The sequence below is a fragment of the Protopterus annectens genome, chromosome 6.part0 (genome assembly GCF_019279795.1).
Source record: "Protopterus annectens isolate FY-2018-M chromosome 6.part0, PAN1.0, whole genome shotgun sequence".
Taxonomy (NCBI): Eukaryota; Metazoa; Chordata; order Ceratodontiformes; family Protopteridae; genus Protopterus; species Protopterus annectens.
Genome location: NC_056737.1, coordinates 747240978 through 747256121, shown reverse-complemented (window position 1 = coordinate 747256121; position 15144 = coordinate 747240978). Strand labels below are relative to the sequence as shown.

The window sequence follows — 15144 nt, the reverse complement described above, 5'->3', positions numbered from 1 at the left end:
CAGGAAAACAAAATACTCTGGCAGATGACCTAAGCAGAAATCTTATGGACCCTCACAAGTGGAAAAACTAGATCCACAAGTCTTCAGCATGATAACAGAGAAATGGGGGAGTCCAGACATAGATCTATTCGCCTCTCTCCAAAATTATCAACTGGACAAATTCTGCACAAAGACTTATCACAGACAAGCATGGAAAGTGGATGCCCTATCCTTCAGTTGGAAAAACCTATCAGTCTATGCCTTTCCTCCTCTGCCTCTTCTCCCCAAGGTCTTACTAAAGGTCAGGCAGGAAAAACCAAAAATTATCCTGATTGCCCCGGAATGGCCTCGCCAGCACTGGTACCCAATTCTAAGGAATATGTCTCAACTCCCTCCTTGGTACTTGCCTCAAATACCTCAGCTACTGTCTCAGCAGAGCAATCAAATTCTGCACAATCAGCTCCAAACTCTGAACCTGGCAGTGTGGCTGATCATGTAATTATTCAAACAACTCCTCTCAGTAAATCTGTGATGGATGTCATTTTGGAAGCCAGAAGACCTAGTACTAGAAAATCTTATGCTGATAAATGGAAGAGATTCTGTGCTTGGAACCAAGCACAAGGAACGGACACAGCAAAGCCAAATATTCCTCAGATTTTACAATACTTGACTGAGATGCTTGACAAGGGCCTATCTTTTTCATCAATAAAAATCCATGTCTCTGCCATCTCGGCTCATTACAACACAGAGCCTCCCATCTTTTCTCATCCTCTGCTAAAACAGTATCTTAGAGGGGCCAAAAATTTAAGGCCTCCCAGAAGATCACCAACTCCTGCATGGGACCTCAATTTTGTGCTGGAAAAGCTCACCCTGCCTCCATTTGAACCAGCAGCTACTGCAGATATAAAGTTTTTACCTTGGAAAACAGCTTTCCTTCTGGCAATCACTTCAGCAAGAAGGGTTTCAGAACTACAGGCCCTCATGGCTGTGGAACCTTTTATTACATTTTACCCGGACAGGGTGTCCCTCAGGACCAATCCTTCCTTTATGCCTAAGGTGGTATCCAGTGTGGCTCTTAACCAAACTATTCATCTGCCAACTTTTTACCCAAATCCGCAGAACAAGGGGGAGCGGATTGTGCATTCCTTGGACGTACACAGACAACTAAGATTCTACTCAAACAGGACCAAATCTATAAGAAAGTCTGAGCAACTACTGGTAGCATTTGCTGCAGGATCAGAGGGGAAGGCTATTTCAAAGCAGACTATTTCAAAGTGGATAAGCCACTGCATTCGTTTCTGCTACTTCCATCATGGTAAACCGGTGCCCAAGGGAATCAGGTCACATTCCGCCAGGTCTGCATCTACCTCAGCAGCTTTTCTCAGAGGAGTTCCAACCAAAGACATTCTAGAAGCTGCTACTTGGAGCTCTGTTCATACATTTACAAAGCATTATCATTTGCCTCTTTTCTGTAGGTCCAGGGCAGGCTTTGCCACTGCAGTTCTGCAGGGCCTTATAGCCACTCCTAATGCTATTTAGTTCCAACCTCCCATCCATGGCTTTGGGATTCTACCCAAATGTAATGACTGCAACAGTGAAACACGAAGAACATAGTACAGTTGTGTACACTTACAATAAATGTAGATGTTCGAGTGTATTCACTGTTGCAGTCCGGGTTACCCACCCACCATCCCCCCTTTTTTTCTAGAACTTCTCTTCCCTTCACTATATTCTAAAGCCTTTGTAGTATATTTGCTTTTAGATGAAGGTAAAGTTTATGTTGGTACAATTGCATTTACATATATATATATATTGCAGTTTATTTATATATTTATATATATATATATATATATATATATATATTGCAGTTTCTTTATATATTTATATATATAGATATATATATATTTGCTGCCCATTGGGGGCACCTGACATCTGGGGCAAGAAAAACTGAAGAAAATGGCGTCGGCTGCATGTTTTATACCCCTGATGACCTGACGTCATGGAAGAGGAGACAGTAACCGATGCAGGACCCAAGACTTTGATATTTAGGCCGACTGAGGGCAACCTGCCAGCAGATTACCCAAATGTAATGACTGCAACAGTGAATACACTCGAACATCTACATTTATGGTAAGTGTACACAGCTGTACTTTCTGAAGGCAAGCTTTACCTTTTGTTAACTCAGTTTAATCTAAAGAAACTTTGTTGATTAGAATTCCTACTTTTAGGCAAGAAGACTCAACATGACACCGGATTTTCAGGTAACTGTAATACTTCTATCACAAATGTAAGAGATTCAGTAGCAAATCAACTTTTTACACTGTGACAAGTGAATAGCTCATAAAAGATGTCTTATGTGCCTTCAACCTTGCCTATTTTATGCACTTTATATGTTTTTTTTTTTTTTTTTGTATTTCATTTTTTTTCACTTCATTCTCTCTTCAGGGATAGGCAACCCTTGACACCAGACATTCAGGCACATTCTGCTTGACACACCACTGGGGCCTAGCAGGGTAATATCTTGGTCAGTGACATCATTGACTTGCTTATTGTACTTTTCTGGCAGGTATATACCTCTCAGCCTTTAAGTACAAGAAATCTGGACAAAGCTAGACATAATGGGAGACAAAGGCCTTAAAATATGGACATTTTTTAAATATTGCTGTTATAAACTTAGAAAGTTGGAGTATTAAAATGTTTTGCATTAGTATGCATTTTCTGAAGGATATGAAATCTGAAACTCAAGTGTCTGTTATTATTTAGTGATATCAAGCCTCATTGATTTGCCAGAAGCCTACACATTTTATGAGACATACCAAAAATAAGAGTAAAAATCTGGGATTTCTCAATCTGGATAGTGGAGAGGTATGTTTGTCAGGATTGTTTGTAATGTAGGAGGAGGAGCTTTTTTTCTCTCCAGGTCTTTGCATGTACGATCCTATAGTTGAGTGTTACTACTATGTTACTAAAAGTTAATAAATTGTTTTCTAGTCCTGAGGAGCTTTTCTCCCCGGGTCTCTGCTGAAAATGAGCCAAAAGCTCAGCCAGACTAACCCGATTAACAAATGTAAAATAAATGTACTCAGATGGATTTTAAATGTGTGTGTGTCTATCTAAATATCACTAGTTCTTCATTTTTCAAATTTGTCTTCCTGTCATTTAAACATCTAGCAAGGGTAACAATCATAGCTTTTATCATGCTTCTTAAACATTGGTGTATTTGATCAGCACTCGTCTACAGTGGTGAGGAAATCATTCTTTATTATGCAACTTATAAACAAAGGTAACCTCAGACAATCCTCCAAAAGCAAACAAGGAAGGAGTCCCAGATACAGATTTCAACTATTAAGTGCTTTTGTTCTTTTTATTTAACAGAGCTTCATCAGAATTAATACCAAGTACAGAATCCAAGTTTAAAAGAAGTACCAAATGAATCACATGATCATCCCTAAAGATACAAATTTTATTTCCACACTCTGCCAACCCCAAAAGGGTTTGCAGATCTTCCTCCAAACCAGTGGGCAGAGGCCATAAAACAAGTAAATTCCCTGCTGTCCATAAGGGCAATACAGGCTGTTCCTGCAGACCAGATAGGCCAGGGTTTCTATTCAAGACTTTTACCGGTACCCAGAAAAGAGGGCACCTGGCGCCCAATCCTAGATCCGTCAATTCTAAACACCTTCCTGGTGATACCAAAATTCAAAATGCTAACCCTCCATAAGCTTCTTCCTATGCTTTCCAAGGATGATTGGTTAGCCACCCTTTACCTAAAAGAGGCCTTATCTACACATCCCAGTTAGGGATTCTTGCAGGAAGTATCTACGTTTCAGGGCAGGATCTATGCACTTTCAGTTCTCTACGCTTCCCTTTGGCTTATCCACTGCTCCCAGACTTTTCACAAAATGCCTGGCTCCAGCCATTGCTTTTTGCAGACAAAGGAATATTCAAATTTACCCCTACTTAGACAACTGCCTGATTCAGGCAGACAGTCAGGAAAAGCTGTTACACCACCTGACCTTTGTAAAGGACCTACTGACCTCCCTGGGGTGTACTATAAATGAAAATAAATCAAAACTAGTACCCATTCAAAAAATTGTATTCCTGGGAGCAAGCCTGGACAAAGCCTCCCAGATGGCATTCCTTACTCCAGAAAAATAAGCCTACCTGACAGGCTACTTCTCTCAACTAGCTGCCAGCATCCAGTTATCCGTAAGGAAAATCCTGCAAGCTCTAGGGTTCATGGCATCCTGCATTCTACTCATTCCATATGCCAGACTGCATATGAGGAAACTACAATGGTACCTAAAACGCCTTTGGTGTCAATACTGTCAGGACCTGGAAACTGTCATACCTGTAATACCCTGTCTAAGGAAAGATTTTCTTTGGTGGGCAGCAGCATGCAACCACAACAAGGGTCTTCCCTTCTCACAACCCCACACTGCCCAGACCCTAACCACAGACGCATCAGATTATGCCTGGGGTGCACACCTGGACGGCAGGCGCATTAAGGGCCATTGTTGCCCAAATCAAATACATCTGCACATCAACCAAAAAGACTTGCTAGCTGTTCAGCATGCTCTGACAATTTTCAGACCCCTACTCTCCCCAGGGCCTCTAGTGATCAAAACAGACAACATCACAGTGATTTGGTATATCAACAAACAGGGAGGAACTCACTCTTATTCTCTCTGCAGGCTTGCCATGACCCTTTGGCACATGGCTTCAGCCATGCAAATTCACCTGCTAGCACAATTCCTGCCAGGCTCCCAAAACTCACTGGCAGACAATTTAAGCAGAAACCTGCTAGACCCACATGAGTGGCAGCTAGACCACAGAACCTTCAGAAATGGGGCACCCCAAAGGTGGACCTCTTTGCCTCCCACAACAATTACCAGCTCAGCAAATTCTGCACCAGGGAACCTCACAGCAAGACCTGGAAAGTGGATGCTCTGTCCTCCCAATGGATAAACCTCTCAATCTATGCATTTCCCCCTCTACCTCTAATTTCAAGGGTACTGCTCAAAATAACGGAGGAAAAACCAAGGGCAATCTTGATTGCCCCAGACTAGCCACGCCAGCACTGGTACCCACTGCTGTGCAGCCTGTCACCCCTGCCACCATGGCACCTACCTCAGATCCCATCACTCTTGACCCAGAAAAATGGAGAATTCATGAATCCAAAATTGCAGACCCTGAGCCTGGCAGCCTGGCTTATTCCCTGACCTCTTCTTCAGCTTCCAGCCTAAGCAAACAAGTCCTGGATGTTATACATGAGGCCAGATGCCCCAGCACTAGAAAATCCTATGCTGACAAGTGGAAAAGGTATTGCACCTGGATCCAGGCTAAAGGAGCTGAAACAACACAGCCCTCCCTACCAGTCATCCTGGATTACCTAGCAGACCTACTACATAGGGGCCTTTCCTTCTCTTCTATTAAAATTCATGCCTCTGCCATCTCTGCTCATTACAGCACAGAGCCACCTCACTTTTCTCACCCTGTCATCAAACAGTTCCTAAGAGGGGCTAACAATTTAAGGCCACCCAGAAGAGCTCCTACCCCAGCTTGGGACCTTAACTTTGTGTTGGAAAAGTTCACACTACCCCCCCCCCCCTGAACCTGCAGCTTCAGCAGAGGTAAAATTCCTGTCTTGTAAAACAGCTTTGCTTCTGGCCATCACTTCAGCTGGAAGAGTTTCAGAGCTACAAGCTCTCATGGCTGTAGATACCTTCATCATTTTCTATGCTGACAGGGTCTCCCTCAGAACTAACCCAACTTTCATGCCTAAAGTGGTGTCCAGTGTGGCCCTCAACCAATCAGTTAATTTGCCCACCTTTTTCCCTAAGCCACAAAACAAGGGGGAAAGGATTCTGCATTCTCTAGATGTGCACAGACAGCTCTGATTCTACCTGGATAGGACTAAATCTTTTAGGAAAACTGACCAATCGCTAGTCAGTTTTGCAGCAGGGGCAGAGGGCAAGGCCATATCCAAACCAACAATCTCCAAATGGATAGCACACTGCATCCATTTCTGCTACAAACACCACAGGGAAACCACCCCTAAGGGGTCAGAATGCATTCAACCAGGGCAACCTCCATCTCTGCAGCTTTTCTCAGAGGAGTCCCCTACCAGGGACATCCTGGAGGCTGCAGCATGGACTTCTGTTCATACCTTCACCAAGCATTACCACCTGTCTATCTTCTCCAAATCCAGGGCAGGCTTTGCAACCGCAGTCTTGCAGGGCATCCTAGCCAGCCCCCAGTCTTCTTGACTGCCTCCACCCTTTTCTTCAGCTTTGGGAATCAACCCAAGTGTGATGACTGCAACAATGAAACACGAAGAACATAGTACAGTTGTGTACATTTACCATAAATGTAGATGTTCAAGTGTATTCACTGTTGCAGTCCTGGTTTCCCACCCTCCACCCCCCCTTGCCTCTCTCTCTCTTCCTCACTCTTTACAGGGAAATTTTGGTATTTACTTTCAACTGGTGGTGTTCTTCCACCATAACCTAGCTCCCTATGTGGGGGCTTCTGACATTTGGGACAAGAAAAACTGATGTAATGGCGCCAGCTGCCTGATTTTTTGCCACTGACGACCTGCCATCACTCCTGGAGCGAAAGCAACCGATGCAGAAATACTAAGCCTCTGGTATTCAAGTCAACTGAGGGCTATAACTGGCAGGATAACCCAAGTGTGATGACTGCAACAGTGAATACACTTGAACATCTACATTTATGGTAAGTCTACACAGCTGTGCTTTACTACCTTTGAAATTTATTAGTTCTCAGTCTTTGAGATGGTTTGCTTTCAATTTTCCCCAAAGCAGTCATGTTTTGGAACAGAATGTTTTAAACTGACAAGTTTTGAAGTATTTATTTTGGACATGACATTCTCTTAATAGTACTGCTTGAGAGAAATTTGCCATGGCCGTGAGCACCTGTTTGAATTCAGCTTTTCATGTTGTACATTTTTTTTTAAGATCACCGTTTGTGGTATGTGTATATGTAATTATGCTGCATTTGGAAAATATGTGGTTCAGAAATATTTCCTGGTTTAATTCCATAGCCATATTTGAACTAATACAAAGTAATTTTCTTTATAGATTGAAAGACTGCAGTCTCTACTTGCTGACAGTGAAAAGGGAAATCTGTCAGATATGGAACCTATTCCATTGCCATTAGAGCCACAGTTTAAAATCAAAGGAATTTTCCCAGAAAAGGCAAATTTATTTAAGGTAATATAGAATATTCCTGAATGCAGCTGCATTTTTTTGTATTTTATAAATGTTGAACAAACCTGCACACCTTTCTGGCTTTCAACTTTGCTAATGTTTGTAACATCCGGTCTTGAAGAGTTAAAATTCAGCTGCAGTAGCTCAGCCTGTTTTACTTGCTGTTCTTATTTGTCTGTTGCTGTTGTATTTATTGTAACCAAGTTTTTTATGAGAAGTACCTTGAGGATATTTGAGAAAAGAAAGACGAGCTGGCCATTCTGAGCACTACCATAGTGGTAACTTTACTTCCTTACTAAAGTGTGTTTCTCATCTGTGTTATAATTTCCTTTTATTGTAAGTGCAGCAGTCCACTGTTGACCTTTGACACAACTGAGAGTCATCCTAGAGTTAAATAGGGTTCTCCCCTTTCTTTTGTTATCCATGCAGTGGTATAATGTGGCCAAGAGCTGTTTTCCCTTCCCCAGGCACTGTGTCCTGGCTTGTAGCTACCAGTTAGTATCTCTTTACAAAACAGTACTGTGATGTTTCAGATAAACATTTGATGTATGGTGAATGGATCCTCATGTGTTTAGTTAATTTCCTATTAAGAGGTTCTCTTTAGGAGCATATAGAAGTCTTTCACTTTGTTTTAATGCCTTTGATTAAGACAGTTTGGCTTTGTGAATGATATCTGCTTTGAAAGGGGAAGATCTAACATTGAGGGTCTTCCCTGATGTGTTGAATTGTTGGGTTTATCCTTTACACCAACAATTTTGCCAGCATTTTTCAAACGATTCTTTACGCACGGAGTGCACCTGTTGGATGCCAACACATTCACTGATCTCATTTTTTAACTACTTAAATATTCATTAAATTTGTGACCCCAGTTTCTTTTTCTGCTGCTTGAACTGTTTACTTCATGATCCTATAGTATTCATTTTAGTTATTGTGTTTAATGCCTGGATACTGTTCAGCCACAAGTTTGTGTAGCTATAACGTTACCAAATAACACCCCCCACACCAGCTTTGTCTTTAACTTCTTGCTCCTCCAAAGACAGTATGCAGCTCTGTAAGTGCCAAAGGCTCAAATGTACCACATGATGACCCTGCAGAAAGAAACTTCTGGCATATCTAGCAGCCATGGAAATGGTTGTGGTTGAGAGCTTCCCACATGGAGAACGGTTAGAAAGTTTTTTACTCAGCCCTAGGGGGTAGGCTAGACTATTAGAACTTTATAACATAGACAGTAGCTTGGAGGCTAGGTTTAAGTCTGGCCTTTATGAAGATAAGTCCATTTCCAAAATACCTTTTAGACCATAAAGATTGTGCTGTTCCTCATGTAGAGAGAACTTGAGTGTACATCAGGGCTTCTGCTCAGAAGACATGTCCCCAGCTCTCACCTTGGGAGAGTATGCAGCCATCAGCTGACCTCCTTTTTTTCAGATGGACTCTGAGGACTGTCATCCTTATCCCAAGGAGAAGCTCCTTGAGTAATGTGAGGCACTGGGGATAGTTGAGGGAGAGGTATTCCTTCAGATGTCTTCTTTTGGTCCACTTAATTTAGGTTAGGGTGGGGGAATGTCAGGAGTTTACTCATGACGTTTTTAATGCCTTAATGGCCATGAAACCTCCCCAAGGGGTATCTGTGCCTACCCCCCCACCCCGCAAACTCCTTCCAAAAGGCTTAGGGAACCTGATTCCTCAGATAAGGATTCAGAGTCTTGTCTTCCTCTTCCCAGATGTCTTCTCCTTTGGTTTATTGCTGTGATGAAGAGGAGTCCAGTAGTCTCCTTTTGATGAGTTGTCTTTTGGGATCACAGTAGCCAGAATGATGGAATAATTTAAGTGGGATTCTTCTCAGGTGTTTGATATCCAGTAAAGGTATTATGAGTTGCTGCACTGTATACTCCTAAACCTTCTACAGTACTTCCTGTATTGACTGCTTTATAGCTGTCTATAAGACTCCTGATTCTCAGCCCCTGCTCCTGAGGAACCTGACAGGTTCTGTAAGGTTCCTGAGGATTGTCAGTTCCTGTTTGTGTCCTTCTGCTGATCCTGCTGTGGTGTCAGTCTCCTCTGATAAGCCTTCTAAGCTTATGCCCTCTACTTAGCTTCTGCCTTCGGATAAGGATAGTAGGGCCAGGGAGAGAATTGGAAAGAAGGTCTATTTTGCTTCCATTTTGGCTTTTAGGGCCGTCATTTACCAGACCCACATGATGAAATATGCTCTGGGCTTGATTATGTAGGCTTATCAGGTTATTTCTGGCCTCCCTGATTCTGAAGCAAAGTTTTCTGCTCTACTTATTTTGGGTTCTACCTCTCAGGTGGCTTGTTACTCATTCAGGTACAGCCATGATGCTGCTGATGCTTCTTCCTTAGCTGCTGCCTTTGGGTCTGTTATGAGGCATTACTCTTGGCTTCGCCTGCAGTCTTTACCTAAAGGCATTAAGGCCGAGTTGCTGGTTGCTTCTTTGGATAATAAAAATCTCTTTGGGACCGCTGCTGCTGATGTGTTTGTGTCTTCAAGAAAAAGGTAAAACTTTGCAGTACCTTAAACATATTTTGTATCCCCTATCTCTGAGTTCCAGAAGAAACTATCCCAGGTTTACTTTTGTTCTCAGGCATCCTTGTCAAGCCATTAAAAGCAGAAAGGGTGGTAGATGAGCTCCTCTTGCTAAGTTTTCTTAGGCTGTTGTGGCTAAGATGCCTCCTTTATCTTACAAGCCTGTTTTTCTTTGACACCCGCCCCCCCCCCCCCCACAGTCCTTGGCCAGTTTTCCTTGCCTCTTCGGCTGTCCCTCTGTCTTAAACTTGAAAGTCATTACCTCAGATTCTTGGGTTCTGTCCATCATTCGTAAGGGTTACTTCATGGTGTGAAAGTCCCTCCCTCCTTTTTCAAGGGTTCCCTGTCTCTTTGAGAGCAGCGTCCTCATTTCTCAGAGGTTCTTAAGTCCCTTGTGGACCAGGGAACTATTCAGCCTGTCCCTTCTTCCCAAGCAGGAAAACATTTTAACTCCAGAATGTTCCTAGCTCCTCGAAAAGAGAGCACTTGGAGACCTCTTCTGGATCTCTACTTGCTCAACGCCTTTCTCAAGTTTCCTTATTTTCGGATGCTTTCTCTTTAGACCCTGTTTCCTTTATTAATACCACAGGCTTTTCTGGTGTCTTTGGATCTGAAGGATGCTTTCCTTCATATACATATTCACTCTTTTTCAGGAAGTTTTTACATTTCTCTGTTTCTTCCACTCATTTTTAGTTCTGTGCTTTGCCGTTTGGCCTCTCTCCTGCCCCAAGGGTATTCATAAAACTCTAGCTTCTGTGATTGCCTTTTGCAGACTCCAAGGCATTCGGATTTTTCCTTATTTAGATGACCTATTGGTTCAGGCACCTTTTCCCATTTGACTGTTAGGCCTTCACCAAAGTCTGGGGTTCACTGTCGATTTCCAGAAGTCCGTCCTGCCTCCCTTTCAGTTCATGTATGTCTGGGCTGCAAGATTCAGACAGTGCCAATGATGGCCTCTGTTCCACTAGCAAAGGTTTTGTCTTTGACTGCTTTCTTTTAGTCTCTTCTTTCTCTGCCTGCCATTCCAGCCATGGAGTTTCTTCAAGGCCTGGGATTCATGGCCTCTTCTTTTCCAGTTCTTTCTGTTGCCAGACTGCACATGCAGATGCTTCAGTGGTACCTCATGTCAGTTTGGTTTCAGCATTGCCACCCTGTGGATTTCAGAGCACCTTTCCTTCTGTATCTCCAGCAGGAATTCAAGTGGTGGATTCAGCAACTTGCCCTCAACCCAGGCCTGCCTTTTCAGCCTACAGTTTCTTCTTAAGAACTGTTCACCAACACCACAGACGTGGGGTTAGGGGCTTGCTGTGCTCACCTGAAAGTTCATGGCCTGTGAACCCCCTCATCAGAAGTCAGACCATATCAATACGAAAGAGATGAGAGCTCTGATTCTGTCCCTTCAGGCTTTTCATTCCATGCCCTTTCCAGGCCCTCTGAAGGTTTACACAGACAACACCACAGTGAGGTGATATGTCAACAAGGGGGGGGGGGGGCACAAAGTCTTACCTTCTTTGTAGGCTGGCTCTTCAGGCCTTTACTCTAGTTGTCAGTTATTAACTAAGTCTTCATGCATTGTATATTCCTTCAGAATACAGTCTAGTGGCAGATTGTTTGAGCAGGTCCAAAACACAGACTCATGAATAGATACTTCACAAAGATGTTGTTTGTGACTTAGTTTGTTGGTGGGGTATTCCTCAAGTAGATTTTTATGCCTCCTGTTTGAACGGGCGGCTCCCTTCTTTCTGTTCCAGAGTGCCATGCCATCTGCTGTGGAAGACTGATGCCCCTTCTTTCACTTGGAAGGGGTTGTTTCTCTAAGCTTCTCTCCCCTTCCTCTTCTTCCAAGAGTCCTGCAGAAGATTCAGCTGGACTCCCCAGTAATACTGCTAGTGACTCCTTCTGGCCCTTCAGCACTAGTTCCCCCTCTTAATACATCTGGCCAGAGGCAGTCATCACAAAGTTACCTCACCAATAGGACCTCCTTAGAAAGGACATGGGGTCACTCATCCAGCCTCACTTATCCACTCTTCAACTGACACTGTGGGTGATAGGGTTTTAATCCCTTTTAGGCACCTCTTTTCTGTGAATGTGCTGAGGGTTTTGCAGGAGGCAGTAAAACTGGCACTCAGAAAGTCTTGCATGTCCAAATGGAAAAGATGTTCAGTCTGGTGCCATGCACATAGCCAAAACCCTTTTTCAGTGGGGGTCCCTCTGGTCCTCTCCTTTTTGTGTGAGTTGCTCCAGTCTGGCTTTGCCTATTCTTTGTCCATGAATCCTCCTCTGTCTTCTAGTTTTGAGGTCAGACAGTTTCTTAAAGGCATCCAGCATCTTAGGCCCCCAAGGAAGCCTATTTCTCCTCCTTGGGAATCTTAATTTTGTTTTGAAAAAATAGACACAGGCTCCATTTCAGCCTGCAGTTTCAGCTTCTTTGCAGCACTGTACCTGGAAGACCATTTTGTTGCTTGCTCTTACCTCTACTTGGAGAGTTCTAAGCTTCAGGACCGTATGGCCATTCTTCCTTTTTTGTTTTTTCACAGAGGCAAGGTGTCTCTTTATCCTAATTCTTCGTTTATGCCTAAGGTTGTTAATGAGTTGCCTTAAATCAGGCAGTACAACTCCCTTCCTTTTTTCTTCTCCACAGTCTGCTAGTGAGATGGTCTTTTGCATACCTTGGATTTGCAAAGACAGCTCAGGTATTATTTGGATAAAAATAAAACAAGCCCCAGACTATTCTGTCACCTCTTTAATCCAAGTGCTTCAGTACATCTGGTACATTGGCCATTCACCTTCTCAGGATGGTATACATCCACTAAGTAATCGTTTTTATACAGGCTGAACCCAGTTAATCATTAATTAAACAATTAATAATTTCAAAAACAGTTCAAATATTTCCTAATATAAAACATTTCTGAATAATTTCATAATTATTTGCAACTTACTATACAAATTTATAACCATGTTTAAAATTAAACAGGCATTTAAATGTTTAAGTTTTTATGTACATTAAAATTTAAATTGACATCCAAGTTTAAACCCCTAGGACATAAAGTCTTATAATTTAGTATCATCGTACTTTCCAGCTCAATTAATTTACTAGCAAAGTCACCCCTCTAGATAAATAAGGCTGAGCCAGAACACTAAAAAAGAAATCAGTATCTGAGCCATAGTGAACCTTATGAAAATGTTCTGCCACAGGATTTTTTTAGATTACAATTTCTGATGTCCCCCAATGGTGAACGGCTGAGGTACCAGATGTACTGATGCACCTGGATTAAAGAGGTGACAGGACAGCCTAGCTTGTTGTATTTTTTGGTCTTTGGCATGTTTATGTGTTCGATTATTAATTTATTTTATTTATTTTTTTATTTATATAGCAAAACCTGCTCTGGCTGTAGAAACCATATACAATTTGTAATGCTTAGTAAAGGTATGCACTGAGGACCAAGTAGCAACTTCAAGGATGGAAATGGTGTCCAAATCACCACCAGTGTTCTGGCTCAGCCTTATTTATCTAGAGGGGTGACTTTGCTAATAAATTAATTGTTTGCTTTATATCTAGACTGGATATTAGTTTCTCACCCCAACTCCATTTCTGACAATGGCACCCTACCCAACTCCCTCAGCGATCATCTCCCTGCCTTTGCTCATCACTCACCATCCTCCCTCCATCTTCACAACAGCTGAATCACAATTCATACCATAAAAAACTTCAACCCTCTAGCTTTCTGTGACTCACTAAAGCATATGAACTGGAACCCTGTAAAAACCATCCCTCTTGACGACACTCTTACATACTTCAATACTACATTCAGTAACCTACTTAGATAGCTTTGCTTCCTCCAGAACTAAAAGAATCAAAACCAAATCCACCCTTTGGCTAACTAAAGCAACTATTACACTCATACATCTCTGAGGTAAATCTTGGAAGCATTACCATAAATCTAAAACACCTAACACCCAACACCCTTACTGAGTGTAAGCAACTTCGTAGTAAAGTGAAAACACAAATTGCTTTAGACCAAAAGTCCTACTACACCAAGCTTCAAAGCAATTGTAGATCCAACCTCAAAAAAATTTGGAACAGTATATCTGCTCTCCTGGCATAAAAGACCATCCCTGCCCTGACCCTAACTCTCTAGATCATATCTTAGCTACCCAATTCCACGCTTTCTTTATTGATTCAATAGACAAGCTCACCACATCTTTCTCCAGTAACACTTCTACTCCGCCCTTATCCCACATCTTCAACTCTAGTCCCACTGACATCAACACTACTCTCCCCCCTTTACCATACAACCCGTGTTTCTACACACCACAAAAAACTTCTAAAACTAAAACCATGCTGTCATGCCCCAGACAACCTTACATCTAACTTTCTCAAGCTAGCTGCATATGGCATAGCCCTTCCCATCACCATACTTATCAACCGTTCAATCCAAGAATCCTCTGTGAAGAAAACATTCATCATTCCCCTCCACAAAGGAGGCAACAATACTGAAATTTCCAATTTCCGTCCTATAGCTCCTGTCTCCTATCAAAAGTCCTTGAAAAATGTATACACTTGCAACTCCTTCCCTACTACCTAGACAATCAACTTTTTTCTCCAGCTCAACATGGATTTAGACCTGGACATAGTACTACCACTGCCCTTCTGTCCTTCCTTGACATTATCAACTGTGCCCGAGACTCTGGCAACATTGTATCTACCCTTCTCCTAGACTTATCAAAGGCCTTTAATACTGTTTCACACAACCTTCTCTTGTCCAAATTCTCTCTTCTCAATCTCTCCCCTTCCTCTGTTAACTGGTTTTCCAGTTACCTTTCTAATAGACAACAAGCCGTCAAGTGGAACAATAAATAGTACCTCTTCCTTCCTTCCTTCACACCCCAACAGGATTTCCACAAGGCTCAACACTGGGTCCCTTGCTTTTTAAACATCTTCATTAATAATTTTCATCAGTGCATTCCTAATTCCAAATTTGTCCAATACGCGGACAATTCAACCATCATTTACTATGCTCAATCTCTCCCCATACTCTTGCAACTAACACAAGATGCCTTCTCTTGTACCGAGTCTTGGATGCTAAGTAATCAGCTTGCTCTTAATGCATCCAAAACCAAAATCATGATCTTTACCCCATCTAAAAACACCTCTGTCAATAACAATTCCTTCTCCATTGTCAGTCAGAATAAGATTCCCATTGAAATAGTCTCCCATACAAAACTTCTAGGTGTTATTGTTGATGAACATTTAAAGTTTGACATTCATACACAAACTAGTATTAAGAAAACACACCAAAAGCTCGGAATGTTGTATCATCACAGCCGTTATCTCACTCCCTTATCCAAACATATACTCTCTATTTTGTACCTCATCCCCTCTCTCTT

The 15144-nt window shown here is 42.3% G+C and overlaps 1 protein-coding gene across 1 annotated transcript in view; it reads left to right on the top strand.

The window, feature by feature from the left end:
* PIK3C3 (phosphatidylinositol 3-kinase catalytic subunit type 3) overlaps positions 1–15144 on the top strand; it is a gene marked incomplete in the record, with an annotated part of 1653126 nt that overhangs the window by 1115668 nt on the left and 522314 nt on the right. Inside the window, 1 exon segment of the mRNA XM_044074431.1 lies at positions 7083–7214. Coding sequence (XP_043930366.1) covers positions 7083–7214 — 132 coding nt within the window.